This window comes from Embiotoca jacksoni, unplaced genomic scaffold (genome assembly GCF_022577435.1).
Source record: "Embiotoca jacksoni isolate LCO1_2020_lvr unplaced genomic scaffold, fEmbJac1.0.p SCAF_99, whole genome shotgun sequence".
Taxonomy (NCBI): domain Eukaryota; kingdom Metazoa; phylum Chordata; class Actinopteri; family Embiotocidae; genus Embiotoca; species Embiotoca jacksoni.
This window is the reverse complement of record NW_027185457.1, coordinates 4,157-20,657: the sequence shown is the minus strand read 5'-3', so window position 1 is coordinate 20,657 and position 16,501 is coordinate 4,157. Positions and strand designations below refer to the sequence as shown.

The 16,501-nt window shown below is 37.5% G+C and overlaps 1 protein-coding gene across 2 annotated transcripts; it reads left to right on the top strand.

Annotated features, from left to right (window-relative positions):
• Positions 1–1,917: 1,917 nt before the first annotated feature.
• acadm (acyl-CoA dehydrogenase medium chain) lies at positions 1,918–11,136 on the top strand. 2 transcript variants are annotated; one of them, XM_069142230.1, is made up of 12 exons: positions 1,918–2,005; positions 2,984–3,089; positions 3,231–3,328; positions 5,681–5,750; positions 5,844–5,944; positions 6,461–6,541; positions 7,036–7,166; positions 7,433–7,541; positions 8,105–8,245; positions 8,874–8,969; positions 9,097–9,345; positions 10,061–11,136. In XM_069142230.1, the coding sequence occupies exons 1-12, from the start codon at positions 1,991–1,993 to the stop codon at positions 10,130–10,132; spliced, it is 1,269 nt and encodes a 422-aa protein (XP_068998331.1). In that variant the 5' UTR covers positions 1,918–1,990; the 3' UTR covers positions 10,133–11,136. The 2 variants fall into 2 exon arrangements, with proteins under 2 accessions (XP_068998331.1, XP_068998330.1); XM_069142229.1 differs by having other exon boundaries at positions 3,180–3,328.
• Positions 11,137–16,501: the final 5,365 nt, after the last annotated feature.

The following is a 16,501-nucleotide window of genomic DNA, read 5'->3' as shown; positions in this document are numbered from 1 at the left end:
GGAAGGGGGCAAACACTTTTTCACACCACTGTAGGAGGAGAGTTGATTGAAGATAGCTCGTTCGAGAGTTTTGGAAAGAAAGGGAAGAAGAGAGACGGGTCTGTAGTTGTTTACTTCAGCCGGGTTGAGGGTGGGTTTCTTCAGGAGAGGGTTCACTCTCGCCTCCTTCAGAGAGTTCGGGAAGCAGCCAGTCGACAGAGAAGTGTCAATAAGATGGGTGAGAAAAGGAAGAAGGTCTGGAGCAATAGACTGGAGAAAGTGAGATGGGATGGGGTCAAGGGGGGCAGGTGGCTGGGCGGGCGGAGGTTACCAAGGTGAGAACTTGATTGGGAGACAGGGGGGGTGAAAGAGGAAAGCGAAGGGGATGAAGATGATGGAAATGTGGTTACAGAAGCTGGGTTTGATATATATGGCTCTTAATAAAAAAAATAAAAAGGTCAGGGGCTAAAAACTGTGGAAGAATTTATTAAGCTCTTTTACTTTGTAAAAGCAGTGTAATTAATGTAACGTGCTACTTCAAACATTGACATTCTTTTTTTAAATTTTGATATATACATCTTTTAAAGATTTTCTTGAAGTCACAGTTGTAATAATCTGACTTGTAGAATTGAAGAAGCAGAAAATGGACAGACTGCCTAAATACTACAGAATAATGCATAATATTCACCACATCACTCAATCCTCAAAACAAAAAGAACAAACTTCTTTTCTTTTTCTTTCTTTTTTTAATTGGCTGACCATAATTTTCATCACCTTAACAATCCTTTATGGGACAAATTGCATTGATAAAGATTATATATAAACAAATAGTTGCTTTGAAGGTCAAATATTTAGCAGCAATAACAACTTGTTGGTTGCAAGGTTGTAAAAGGTCCTCTAGCCTGACACTTTTTTGGGGGGTATTTTTCCTGTTTTGTTTGACAACTTTTTGGTTGTCAGATTTTGGAAGATTCTCCTCCAGCATGACGCCTCGTATTTATTTCAGCTCTTTTAATAAATGCGAGGCTCCCACAACCCCGTGTTTGACTGTTTTGTGGAAAAGGGCTCATGCACACAGTCGCAGGTCCCTGATGTGGCTGTTTTTACATTATTACTCTGTAGTCACTCAATAATCGGGTTGCTCACACCATTTTCCCCCAAACTTCAGATTTGCTTCCCAGGATTGTACATGTTAATGATGGATTCATATCTGATGTCATTTTCTCTTTTCCTCCACTGGATTTAAGTGGAAGTCAGACCGTCAGCGCCATCATCTGGCAGACTTGCAGCTCTGCAGTTCAGTTTGAACGTTTTGTGTCCTCGTGTACTTTGCACCACAGTTCTGTTTTAACGATAATTGCGAACTGATTAGTCAGACTGCGTTGTGGGTCGTTTGTTTGCATATATTTTGTGTCTTTGCCGTAATTATGTGTCTCTTTGAGGTCACGTGTGTCTTTACACATTACTTCGAGTATTTTGAGGTTATCACGAATTTCTCTGTGATCATTTTGAATGTTTTTTTGTTGTTGTTATCACATTCTGTGATCACGACAGGCCCATTCAGAAGTCCACCCTGCTCTTAGCTGTCCACATTTTGAGCGAATCAATCAATCAATCAATCTGCTTTCCTTTCATCCCAAAGTAATCATTGCATTATACACGTAGTTACCAATTGCTTGAAATAATTCCACTGCATTGACTCAATAACAATACTAAAAACACACATAATTACATTATGGTGTTATGCTGCATTAGGCTGTGATAAAAAAAAAAAAACAACTATCGTCAGTTTCCATTGTGCTCACAGTGTCAACATCGGTGAAAAGGACCTGCTGTGTCCTGAAGGTGAAGCTCGTTGTCCTAACTGGGACAAAAGTCAGTGTCCTCATGCCAAGAAGTGACACGTGACCAATCCCGGTGCTGTGATTGGCTTGCGAGGCCGTGCGTTTAGCTGTAGGGCAGAGGTGGCGTCACCCGTCTCTTCTGTTTACACGCAGTCGGTTTTGTAACAATGCTGCTCAATAAGGTGAGTATCTCGACATTAGCCATCATTTACCAACATATTTAATTGAAGTTTTGACTGATTAAAAGACTCGTCGTCCTCCCGACCTACATTTTTCATCGTTTTCCCGTCAAACTAAAGAGAGCTAATGGCAGCTAACCGAAAAGCTACAACGGCTGTAACGCATTTAGAAAAAGTTTCTTCACGGTGCGTCTCTAATCTTCTCCTCTGATATCACACGATAGAGTTCACAACAAGTCTGTACCTATTCTCTATAAACAGTAGCTTGGTTTTTTTTTTTTTTTTGCCAAGCACCTGTTTCTCTGAAAAATATGTAACCCAGCTAGCTCGCCTGAACAGCTGTGAAAAACAAAACAAAAACAAAGGTCCCTGTGAAGGTCCAGTGGAAAAAAAAAAATACAACCTTTTCTCTGTTTTCTCTGTTTTCTGAGGATAAAGGCTGTTTTCACAAATGGGAATAGGGTTCAAAAAAAAAATCTCAAACTCAAGTCATTAACTGTCTTAAACTTCTCTGGTTCGACGTCACCCAAATATGACGAGTCTAAATAAAGGTTTTTTTTTTTAATTTATTTTTTTTGATCTAGACCTGGGCATTGAAAAAAAAAAAAAAAAGAAGCTTTTAATACTTCAACAAATAGAATAAAGATTTCACAAATCAGAAACAGTCTTGACACTCTCCTTGTTAATCTAATCCGGATCTGATTAGTCCAATCTGATCTGATGTGGTTGTAGGGGAGAAAAGCAGTGACGTGACCCTCCTTGCGTTTTCACATGTGGGTCAAAGGTGTTTTGAACAATCGATAACTTCTCTTTGGTAATGCAATCAAGATTTAACAAGTCTAAATACAGGTTTTTTTTGTTTTTTTTTAATCTAGATGGGTAAATCAGGTCTGGATCCAATCTAGATTCATGAACTTTTAACTGTGAAAGGTGTGAGGGTGACTTTCCTGTACGTTTCTGATTCTCCCCGTCTACTCGCAGCTGTTCAGAGCCAGCGTGCAGTCCGGCATCCGTCTGCAGAGCTCCGGCGCGGCTGCAGCGGCGGCGTCCTCCAGCGCCCCCACGGCATCCCTCGGCTTCTCCTTTGGTGAGTAGGATGTAGAAGATGCTGTAAAAAGGGGAGATGTGTTTTTTTTAATTTTTTTATTTTTTATCGGGGTGTTGTTATTGATTTCAGTGACCGGTAAATCTGTACGTGTCACATCTTCTTGCTGCTTCGGTCCCGCAGAGCTGACAGATCAGCAGAAGGAGTTCCAGCAGCTGGCGAGGAGGTTCGGCCGCGAGGAGATTTTGCCTGCTGCTGCCGCTTATGACAGGAGTGGTGAAGTGAGTAATAACAAAGATCATTGGGTCGGGTTAAATACGGCTTGACTTGACTTTAATGAATAAACGTATGATTTAAGTGGGTTGATTTTTGGCTGTGATGGTAATCGTGAAGAATGATGCTGGTCGAAGCTCAGGAGACCGACTTTTAATGACCAACCGCTATGTTTATTGAAATTGACCCTTTTAAAGGCACACGCATACAAAATAATACTTTATAGTGTTTACTATAAAAAAAAAATGTCAGGACAATCTCAGCCATAACTGTCGTGAAACACCCATTTTACCTGGAGCATTGTTTAATGAGAAAATGTTTCCTTAATGATGGAAAAATTGAAGTCCTTTTTTTAAAAAAAATTCAAATCTCACGGATAAATACTCGTGGATGTGTTGTTTTTCTTGAGTTGGTTTACCAAAAGTCTTGGGTTCACAAAAGTAGTGGGATGTATTGAAAAGAAAATCGTTGATAAAAGCATAATAAATGTGTATCATGACATTTTGCAAATATTGTTTTTTTGAGTAGAAGGATTTATCTGATGAAGTCTCCAAAACCTCCAACAAATAGGTGAACCTAAGTCTTCCAAAAACTTCCAAAGGGAAAGCACTGTGACGGCTTTCACAAATTTCAGAATTTTAACTCTGGTCAGACTCTTGTTCACATAAACTCTGATTCATTGATTGTTTGTCATTTTAACAGCTTTCTAAAAGTCCCGACAATTGGCCTAAAACCAAAAACTGCTTTATTAGTTCTTTTGAAGCCAAATTCTGTCAATTATTTACTTTCTTTTGCGGAACCATTTTATATTTTGATTCCATTGAATTTGTTCTCACCTGTAACGATGTTATACAGTCCCTGTGTTTCTTGTTTCTATTGTCACATGGTAGTTTGGGTTTGCGTTGGATTTATATTATCATGAGGAACCTCAGTATGACGCAGAGAAACTTCCAAATTATAATTGATGATTCATTTTAGAAATGAATGATTCATTTTAGAAATGTACTACCATGCCTTTTATTGCCTCTCCCTCTCGATGCCTCTCCTTCACGAAGGTGGAAATTGGTCCTGTAATGACAACAAATACTAGAGCCAAATGGAAAAATGAGTTTCACAATACATTCAGACCTAACTGTACCGATTTACAATAATTTTATAATTACAGTTGGTCGTTTTTGTTCGTATCATGTTTATTATTATTATTTTTTTTTTTTTTAAGTGCTGTCTGTGGCAGAAGGATTTTTTTAACAGCTAACACAATCATTAGTGTCACTTCATATCCAGCGAGTGTAACGTGATGTAACGGGCGCCCCGGAGTCCTTCTGAGAATCTACAGTCTATTTTCCAGAAAAGTCCAGGAGCTTCAGAAAATTTAGAAAATGGATGACATGTCTAAATGACTTGGACCCAGACAGAACTTAGAAATACCCACACGGACATCATTTTACTTTACTTTACTCTTTTAAACGGTTTCCTGGGTTTGATTTCGTCTCATCTTCTGCACAGAATTCCATAACTTAATTACAGAAAGCATAACATTTGATTGTCCCGTCAAACACAGACACGGGAATTTAGAATACATAATTCCTTTGCACTTACCATTTTTCTGTTGTGTTGTATCCTGTTCGTCAAGCCAATTTGGGCTCGAAACAGTGAAGTCTGATGCTGGTGAAGACTTCACGATCGACAGCAGCTTTCTGTTCTTCCCCTCCCAGGTCCAGTTCATATTGTCCCCGATTTATTTTCTACATTTGGAGATAGGAAAAGCGCCTGCTCGCCTCAGACTGTCTCCGTCTAACAGACTTCACCATATGGCAACACAGAGCTCGGTGGGGAGACGGTGACTCCACCTCCTGTGGATGTCAGTGAAATTTGACAGTAAATAAATGGCTGTGTGTACTTTCTAACTCCCCCCAGGTTAGACAAAGGGTCTTGACAGGTTTGAAAACACACTAGCCTGAAGTGAAAATTGGCAGATGGTAATTTTTAAAACGTATTCTGTTTGACTAATTCCTCCTAAAAGCAAAACCAGAGGATTTGAACTTTTTGTTTTTGCAACAAAAAAAAAAAAAAAACAAAAATGCGGATTCGGTTGCTTAGCTGCCTTCATCTCTTCCTAAATGCATCTATATACCGTCACATCGCTGCCAGTACTTCATTGTAGTCTTGGACTTCTGTTTTTCACAAAATATTAGCATAATTTACATACACCCTTGCCTCTAAGCTTTTCTCTGGGCTGCTGTAACGTGTGACTTTTCCCTCGGGGGGGGGGGAGTCAATAAAATGACTTCTTCATCTAAGGTTTGAATATTTCTTAAATATATTTTCCTTATTTTTTTTTTTTTTTTTTTTTTTTACAGTATCCTTTCCCCATCATCAAGAAAGCGTGGGAGCTCGGTCTGGTGAACGGTCACATCCCACAGGAATATGGTATGCCGCTTCCATGCTCGTTTACCATTTTGAAATGACCCCGCCCTGCTGTCCGATTTCTGTGTGAGACCCTGACGTGTCGGTCCCTCCCAGGTGGGATGGGTTTGTCGATCTTTGACAGCTGCCTCATCACAGAAGAGTTGGCTTACGGCTGCACGGGGATGCAGACGGCCATGGAAGCAAACTCTCTGGGGGTATGTTTTTTTGTTTTTCAAGGTATTTCACCGACTCACAGTCGTTCCCCCCGCCCCCCCCCCATATCCAAAATAGAAACAGCACTCGGAGGTATTCACCACCAGACGTGTCTTCCAAAGCCTATATCCGACCTGGAACCAGATCCAAGTGTTAAAGAACCTCGAGATTTCCTTTTTTTTTTTTTTGTGTGTGTGTTTAAAAAGGAGGAGGACGCTGCAGCTCCACCTCCTCACGGCAGACAGCAGTCAGGTCGGTTTGGTTTATGTAGCAAAATATCACCAATTTCCCTTTAGGGGGCCTTTTATAATCTGTAAAGTATACAGCACCGTCTTTCTTTAGACCCTTGATATAGATAAGGGGAGGAAAAAAAAAGAAACCTGCTGCTGCTGCTGCTGCTGCAGCTTCTCCCGCCAGTCTCTCCTGGATAGAAAGTGCTGATGGTCGGTCATAACAGTGACGATTAACAGAGCTTGTACTTCAGTCAGAATTAACTTCTATCTTTTTCTGTCGCACAGCAAATGCCTGTTATCCTCGCCGGAAGTGACACGCAGAAGAGGAAATACCTGGGAAGGATGACCGAGGAGCCTCTTATGTGTGTAAGTATTTCATTTGGGAAGACTATTGTGTTTTATTTACTTACTTTTTTTTGGTAATCCGCTGCCCTCCAGCGACGTCACATTTACATATTTGAGGTGTATTTCCGAGAGGTTTATGTTTCCACCCCTCCCCTTATATCTCGGAGTTTCATTATTCAAAGAGGCATAAACGATGCTTGATGATCCCTGTCTGTGTAATTGTTTTATTCTGCGGCCGCTTCAGTGCCTGATTTCGTTGCGGTCTTTCGCGTGCGCATCGGGTTTAACAGCATTGGTGGTAACGGCGTTAACCGTTTTGAGTCGGCCGTTTCTCAGCGTTCGTCGATCCCCGCTTCTTAAACTGAGGATTTGAAGCTTTCCTTTGCCAAACTTTTCGGATGAGAAAATGACATTTTACCCCGAGAGACAAAGGAAAGCGTCTGCCCCATTTTAATACACGCTTGTCCGAGCAAACGACTGAACACGCTGCCGAAACGGCGCATTTGTTCCCGCAGGCGTACTGCGTCACCGAGCCCGGAGCGGGCTCCGACGTGGCCGGCCTCGCCACGCGAGCTGTGAAGGTGGGCGACGAGTACGTCGTGAACGGACAGAAGATGTGGATCACCAACGGGGGGAAAGCTAACTGGTGTGTACTCGACGCCGTTATTCCGCTTTCATGAATGTTAAAAAAAAGTTCACCCGTTTTGACTCGTCTGGACGTTCAAGTCCGGAGGTTGAAATTCGATCGCGAAAGACGGATCCTTTTTTTTTTTTTTTTTTTTTTTAAACAACAAACTAAACATTTAAACCTCCACGGAAATAGGATTTCTGGCAGCGCTGTTGTATTAGACTCCCGACTAAAACAACCTCTCGGTGTATTCAACGTTGTTATATGTCTCCCCGTGGTCCCAGGTACTTCCTCCTCGCCCGCACCAACTCGGATCCCAAATGTTCAGCGAGCAAAGCTTTCACCGGCTTCATTGTGGACGCCGACACTCCGGGAATTCAAATAGGAAGAAAGGTAAGATGAGGCCGAGTTTTTAAAAAAAAAATTTTTTTCTTTCTATCTACCAGAACTTCAAAAAGGAGAAATCGTGTTGGAAGCGAGTGACTGTATTTACTGAGGGAGCGACAGAGAGAGTTTGGCGAACAATTCAAATTGATGATGGAGGGATTTTGAAAGCATGCGATGTAGAAGCGACGTGAGAAGAGATCGTCCTGATTTAACGTGAGCGGTACGTCTAGCGCCGGTGCTCAAAGTCCGTCAACAGCAGAGAAGCCGCGCCGCCTCAGTTCTGCTCAAATTCACATAAAAACGAGATTTTTAATTTTTTTTCAAATTTTTTTTTTATGGTCAAAACGATTTTAATGTGCACGATGGATGTGTGCAATTTAAAACGTTTTTAAAGCCACAAATCAATGATTTCTAGACGGGAACCTGCTGACTGCTTCTCCCCCGTATGACGCGGGAAGACATTAGAGCTGAACGAGTTATCGTTCGATGGATTCACAACCAGGACGCTCCCGCGGTCTACGTCTGTGGCCGGGAGGTAACATTTCCTCGTGTGGTTTTTGTGCTGCCAGGAGATGAACATGGGCCAGAGGTGCTCCGACACCAGAGGCATCACCTTCGAGGACGTGAGGATACCGAAGGAGAACGTCCTGATCGGAGAGGGAGCCGGATTCAAGATCGCCATGGGCGCCTTCGACAACACCAGACCACCGGTAAGTGCGCGACCGAGCTGAACGGCCGCATGCACGCCGCCCTCCCAAAGTAACGTCGGGTTCAAAACACGGCAAGAGTAAAGGCTGGATTTAGCTTTTTATTTCACCCTATTTACGCGCAAACAGCTCGTAAATGATACATTTTTTTCTTTATATAGACAGTATAACAGTGTAGAGAAATTTCAATCTACTGTTAATGTACTTTTGGAGGACAGTGTAATATCTGAAAATTGACAAAAAGAACTTGGAATTTGTTTAGGTTGGTGCACTGATCTCTCACGGCCTCTTTAGAAACTTATTTGAAATATGTTTCCTTTTACTCATAAACGGATGTCCGAAAATACGGATTTGTCCTTTTATTTGGCCCAATTGTGTAAAAAGCAGCTCTTGCGTACGTTTTTCTTAACTTTCGCGGTTAAAAAAAAAAAAAACGAAGCGCGAGATGACGTTTCCGACATCAGTCGAAATTATAACCGATGTTCTTCCAGTGTTTATCAGTGAAACTCTGTAAAGACCAAACGTCCCTTTTACGCGTACTAATCACGTCGGACGTGACACCGAACACATTTTCCAACGTCACGCTCGTGTTTAATCAAACTCGTTTACTAATGCCCTCGATGGCCTGCAGGTGGCAGCAGGAGCAACGGGCCTGGCCCAGCGGGCCTTCGATGAAGCCACCAGCTACGCTCTGGAGAGGAAGACCTTCGGCAGAGTCATCGCCGAGGTTTGTTTGCGCCTTGTTGTTTTTTTTTTAATCCGTCGCATACGGTTTCAGACTTTTAGAAGCTGGTATACGTCATTTGTAGATACAAAAAAAAAAAAAAAAAGCTCACGCGTGCTCCGTTTCACAGCACCAGGCCGTGTCCTTCATCCTGGCTGAGATGGCGATGAAGGTGGAGCTGGCCAGGATGGCGTACCAGCGGTCGGCCTGGGAGGTGGATCAGGGCCGCAGGAACACCTACTACGCCTCCATCGCCAAGGCCTTCGCCGGAGACATCGCCAATCAGGTGGCCGCTGACGCCGTTCAGGTATTCGGGGGCAACGGTTTCAACAGCGAATACCCGGTGGAGAAGCTGATGAGAGACGCGAAGATCTACCAGGTGGGTGCAGAAAAATCACATCTCGCCATCGCAATAATTAACGCGGTTTTTTTGGTTTTTTTTTTTTTTCCACCAGAAAATGTCCTCAATAGGAACTCTGGCATAAAGTCGCCTTCCCAAATAAAACCCACTTTATTAACAAACAATAAGTCATTTAACAATGAACAAAGCTCTGCTCGTTGGTAGAAAAACAAACTGCATGCTAACCAACCGCAAGAACTGGAACAACTGGCAGTGATGGGAAATGTGTTAAACGGCCCATTGTTGTCATGCCAACATGCCTACGTGTTGAATGAACATTATTTATTATTTTTTTATTTTTTTTTACAGCCGTTGTAGAATTTGTACTTTATATTATAGTGACAAAATGTCTTTTTTGTTAAGCTATGACACTTTTGTGAATTTTTTTTTTTTCCAACTTTGAGCCGTGTAATTCTCTGTTTAATACAAGTACAATATTTGTGTGATGTACAGCATTGCTCATTATCATAAGGAAGTGGTTTGTATGTAGTTGTTAAAAAAGACTCCCAGAATTCCCAAAATTTTAAATGAAAAAAAAAAAAAAAAAACGAGAACGTGGAAAAAAAAAAATCAAACATTTTTGATCCCAACAATCACAAAAAAACTCAAAAAAACATCCTGGAGTGACTGGCTAACAGCTTTTCGGTGCTCAAACTTTATTTTTTTCTCTAATTTGTCTTTATCTCCGTTGCAGATCTACGAGGGCACGGCTCAAATCCAAAGAATCATTATCGCCCGAGAACACCTGGGGAGATTCAAGAAGTGAGCGCCCCGACTCGTCCTCGTCCGGATGTACGTTGTTGTAGCTTTTCTATACGTAACCGGCTCCTTTTTTAAAAAAAAAATAGATCTGGCCACTTAAACTTTTTTGCCTTAACGTCAGCTCGCCTTGCTGTGCTTCTTCGGAGTGATCCGGACCCTGAACTGGGACGCAGAAAAGTCCACCTTTATCAATCAGAGAACACGAACGTGAACAAGACCTGTCGGCTCAGAGTCACAGGACTCGGCCTGACGTTCATCTTTCTGAACGTAATGCTCGTCAATAAGTCGCAAACTGTCACGTGACCATGTCGTGTTCGCCACGTTTTCTTTCAGGTAAACATCAGTCGCTTGTAAACAGACTTTTAAATTCCTCCTGCAGGTTGTAAAAAAACCCTCGCAGACACAGACCCCCTTCACTGTTAAAAACGGATTAAAAAAAAATACTGCTTTCTTTTATTTTAATGTTATTTTTTTTTAATCGGTTATCTGCCGTGAAAAACTGCAAAGATGCTTAAACTTCGACATATGTGACTTAATAACTTGACAAAGGAGCTCTGTTAGTTTTTTTGTGACGACAGATCGTCTTGAGGAAGGTGTTGATTTTAGTTACGGTCACTGCAGTAAAATCAAAGATGATTATTTCTCTTCATGCCTTATCACCAGTCTGTCTCTCCCCTCTGACATCCTGCGCCTCTAAGATCAAATATGTAAAATTGTTGTTCACGTGTGCAAATGCAATGCAATCTGTATAAATCTCTTTTCTTACCAGAATGTGTAGGGACATATTAATGAGTAAAACTGCATGCTGTTTTCTGGTTCACGTACTAATGTCCAACTCAAGCATCAGCTTTACACTTCACCTGTGTAGATAATGAGGTATGGATGTCTGCTTCAGTTCAGCGCAACAGAACGGTCTGTCCACTTATTAAATTATTTCATTCAATTTAAACAGCATGATGATTTTGTTGTTATTTTTGTTGTTGATGGAATAAATGTGGTTTTGCGTAATTTTTTTTTTTGGTTGGATGAACCAACAAGGACAAAAAAACTCACCTGCAGGAAGGATCATGTCGAAAAATAGTCCTACTTTAGTATGTCGTTCAAAATATATACAAAAAGTTAAACTTTTGATATTACTCAGGGTCATAGTCGAGATTCTCCTGAACGGGAATCCAGTCAAAGTTTTTCGCCAGCTATTACGGATTATGTTTAATGAATATTTTAAATTAGGAAATTTCAATGTCAAAATGCGAACAAAGTGAACTTTGCCTTTGGTTTTCTCAGTAACTGTAAGGTATAAACTCTTGATGTAAAGTAGGGTCATAGTCAGGAGGGACTTTAACAGGAATCCACTCAATGTTTAACGCCACCTATTCAGGATTTTTGTTTTATTCATGGTCAAATGACGGACAAAACACTTTTTGTCAATAAAAAATGTAATTTGCCTTTAAATTGCTATCCACTATAGTATCTCGTCCAAAACATGGGAAAAAAAGTTATACTATAGCACGTCCAAAATATGAATAAAAACTCATACTATAGTATGTCGTCCAAAATATGTGAAAAAAAGTCATACTAAAGCATGTCGTCCATAATATGAATAAAAAGTCATTCTATAGTATGTCGTCCAAAATATGTGAAAAAAAGTCATACTAAAGCATGTCGTCCATAATATGAATAAAAAGTCATTCTATAGTATGTCGTCCAAAATATGTGAAAAAAAGTCATACTAAAGCATGTCGTCCATAATATGAATAAAAAGTCATTCTATAGTATGTCGTCCAAAATATGTGAAATAAAGTCATACTATAGCATGTCGTCCAAAATATGTAAAAAAAGTCATACTAAAGCATGTCGTCCATAATATGAATAAAAAGTCATTCTATAGTATGTCGTCCAAAATATGTGAAAAAAAGTCATACTATAGCATATCGTCCATAATATGAATAAAAAGTCATTCTATAGTATGTCGTCCAAAATATGTGAAAAAAAAGCCATACTAAAGCATGTCGTCCATAATATGAATAAAAAGTCATTCTATAGTATGTCGTCCAAAATATGTGAAATAAAGTCATACTATAGCATGTCGTCCAAAATATGTAAAAAAAGTCATACTAAAGCATGTCGTCCATAATATGAATAAAAAGTCATTCTATAGTATGTCGTCCAAAATATGTGAAAAAAAGTCATACTATAGCATGTCGTCCATAATATGAATAAAAAGTCATTCTATAGTATGTCGTCCAAAATATGTGAAAAAAAGTCATACTATAGCATGTCGTCCATAATATGAATAAAAAGTCATTCTATAGTATGTCGTCCAAAATATGTGAAAAAAAAGTCATACTATAGCATGTCGTCCATAATATGAATAAAAAGTCATTCTATAGTATGTCGTCCAAAATATGTGAAAAAAAGTCATACTATAGCATGTCGTCCATAATATGAATAAAAAGTCATTCTATAGTATGTCGTCCAAAATATGTGAAAAAAAGTCATACTAAAGCATGTCGTCCATAATATGAATAAAAAGTCATTCTATAGTATGTCGTCCAAAATATGTGAAATAAAGTCATACTATAGCATGTCGTCCAAAATATGTAAAAAAAGTCATACTAAAGCATGTCGTCCATAATATGAATAAAAAGTCATTCTATAGTATGTCGTCCAAAATATGTGAAAAAAAGTCATACTATAGTATGTCGTCCATAATATGAATAAAAAGTCATTCTATAGTATGTCGTCCAAAATATGTGAAAAAAAGTCATACTATAGCATATCGTCCATAATATGAATAAAAAGTCATTCTATAGTATGTCGTCCAAAATATGTGAAAAAAAAGTCATACTAAAGCATGTCGTCCATAATATGAATAAAAAGTCATTCTATAGTATGTCGTCCAAAATATGTGAAATAAAGTCATACTATAGCATGTCGTCCAAAATATGTAAAAAAAGTCATACTAAAGCATGTCGTCCATAATATGAATAAAAAGTCATTCTATAGTATGTCGTCCAAAATATGTGAAAAAAAGTCATACTATAGCATGTCGTCCAAAATATGTAAAAAAAGTCATACTAAAGCATGTCGTCCATAATATGAATAAAAAGTCATTCTATAGTATGTCGTCCAAAATATGTGAAAAAAAGTCATACTATAGCATGACGTCCATAACATGAATAAAAAGTCATTCTATAGTATGTCGTCCAAAATATGTGAAAAAAAGTCATACTAAAGCATGTCGTCCAAAATATGAATAAAAAGTCATTCTATAGTATGTCGTCCAAAATATGTGAAAAAAAAGTCATACTAAAGCATGTCGTCCATAATATGAATAAAAAGTCATTCTATAGTATGTCGTCCATAATATGAATAAAAAGTCATTCTATAGTATGTCGTCCAAAATATGTGAAAAAAAGTCATACTAAAGCATGTCGTCCATAATATGAATAAAAAGTCATTCTATAGTATGTCGTCCAAAATATGTGAAATAAAGTCATACTATAGCATGTCGTCCAAAATATGTAAAAAAAGTCATACTAAAGCATGTCGTCCATAATATGAATAAAAAGTCATTCTATAGTATGTCGTCCAAAATATGTGAAAAAAAGTCATACTATAGCATGTCGTCCATAATATGAATAAAAAGTCATTCTATAGTATGTCGTCCAAAATATGTGAAAAAAAGTCATACTATAGCATGTCGTCCATAATATGAATAAAAAGTCATTCTATAGTATGTCGTCCAAAATATGTGAAAAAAAGTCATACTATAGCATGTCGTCCATAATATGAATAAAAAGTCATTCTATAGTATGTCGTCCAAAATATGTGAAAAAAAGTCATACTATAGCATGTCGTCCATAATATGAATAAAAAGTCATTCTATAGTATGTCGTCCAAAATATGTGAAAAAAAGTCATACTAAAGCATGTCGTCCATAATATGAATAAAAAGTCATTCTATAGTATGTCGTCCAAAATATGTGAAAAAAAGTCATACTATAGCATATCGTCCATAATATGAATAAAAAGTCATTCTATAGTATGTCGTCCAAAATATGTGAAAAAAAAGCCATACTAAAGCATGTCGTCCATAATATGAATAAAAAGTCATTCTATAGTATGTCGTCCAAAATATGTGAAATAAAGTCATACTATAGCATGTCGTCCAAAATATGTAAAAAAAGTCATACTAAAGCATGTCGTCCATAATATGAATAAAAAGTCATTCTATAGTATGTCGTCCAAAATATGTGAAAAAAAGTCATACTATAGCATGTCGTCCATAATATGAATAAAAAGTCATTCTATAGTATGTCGTCCAAAATATGTGAAAAAAAGTCATACTATAGCATGTCGTCCATAATATGAATAAAAAGTCATTCTATAGTATGTCGTCCAAAATATGTGAAAAAAAAGTCATACTATAGCATGTCGTCCATAATATGAATAAAAAGTCATTCTATAGTATGTCGTCCAAAATATGTGAAAAAAAGTCATACTAAAGCATGTCGTCCATAATATGAATAAAAAGTCATTCTATAGTATGTCGTCCAAAATATGTGAAAAAAAGTCATACTATAGCATATCGTCCATAATATGAATAAAAAGTCATTCTATAGTATGTCGTCCAAAATATGTGAAAAAAAAGCCATACTAAAGCATGTCGTCCATAATATGAATAAAAAGTCATTCTATAGTATGTCGTCCAAAATATGTGAAAAAAAAGCCATACTAAAGCATGTCGTCCATAATATGAATAAAAAGTCATTCTATAGTATGTCGTCCAAAATATGTGAAATAAAGTCATACTATAGCATGTCGTCCAAAATATGTAAAAAAAGTCATACTAAAGCATGTCGTCCATAATATGAATAAAAAGTCATTCTATAGTATGTCGTCCAAAATATGTGAAAAAAAGTCATACTATAGCATGTCGTCCATAATATGAATAAAAAGTCATTCTATAGTATGTCGTCCAAAATATGTGAAAAAAAGTCATACTATAGCATGTCGTCCATAATATGAATAAAAAGTCATTCTATAGTATGTCGTCCAAAATATGTGAAAAAAAAGTCATACTATAGCATGTCGTCCATAATATGAATAAAAAGTCATTCTATAGTATGTCGTCCAAAATATGTGAAAAAAAGTCATACTATAGCATGTCGTCCATAATATGAATAAAAAGTCATTCTATAGTATGTCGTCCAAAATATGTGAAAAAAAGTCATACTAAAGCATGTCGTCCATAATATGAATAAAAAGTCATTCTATAGTATGTCGTCCAAAATATGTGAAATAAAGTCATACTATAGCATGTCGTCCAAAATATGTAAAAAAAGTCATACTAAAGCATGTCGTCCATAATATGAATAAAAAGTCATTCTATAGTATGTCGTCCAAAATATGTGAAAAAAAGTCATACTATAGTATGTCGTCCATAATATGAATAAAAAGTCATTCTATAGTATGTCGTCCAAAATATGTGAAAAAAAGTCATACTATAGCATATCGTCCATAATATGAATAAAAAGTCATTCTATAGTATGTCGTCCAAAATATGTGAAAAAAAAGTCATACTAAAGCATGTCGTCCATAATATGAATAAAAAGTCATTCTATAGTATGTCGTCCAAAATATGTGAAATAAAGTCATACTATAGCATGTCGTCCAAAATATGTAAAAAAAGTCATACTAAAGCATGTCGTCCATAATATGAATAAAAAGTCATTCTATAGTATGTCGTCCAAAATATGTGAAAAAAAGTCATACTATAGCATGTCGTCCCAAAATATGTAAAAAAAGTCATACTAAAGCATGTCGTCCATAATATGAATAAAAAGTCATTCTATAGTATGTCGTCCAAAATATGTGAAAAAAAGTCATACTATAGCATGACGTCCATAACATGAATAAAAAGTCATTCTATAGTATGTCGTCCAAAATATGTGAAAAAAAGTCATACTAAAGCATGTCGTCCAAAATATGAATAAAAAGTCATTCTATAGTATGTCGTCCAAAATATGTGAAAAAAAAGTCATACTAAAGCATGTCGTCCATAATATGAATAAAAAGTCATTCTATAGTATGTCGTCCATAATATGAATAAAAAGTCATTCTATAGTATGTCGTCCAAAATATGTGAAAAAAAGTCATACTAAAGCATGTCGTCCATAATATGAATAAAAAGTCATTCTATAGTATGTCGTCCAAAATATGTGAAATAAAGTCATACTATAGCATGTCGTCCAAAATATGTAAAAAAAGTCATACTAAAGCATGTCGTCCATAATATGAATAAAAAGTCATTCTATAGTATGTCGTCCAAAATATGTGAAAAAAAAGTCATACTATAGCATGTCGTCCAT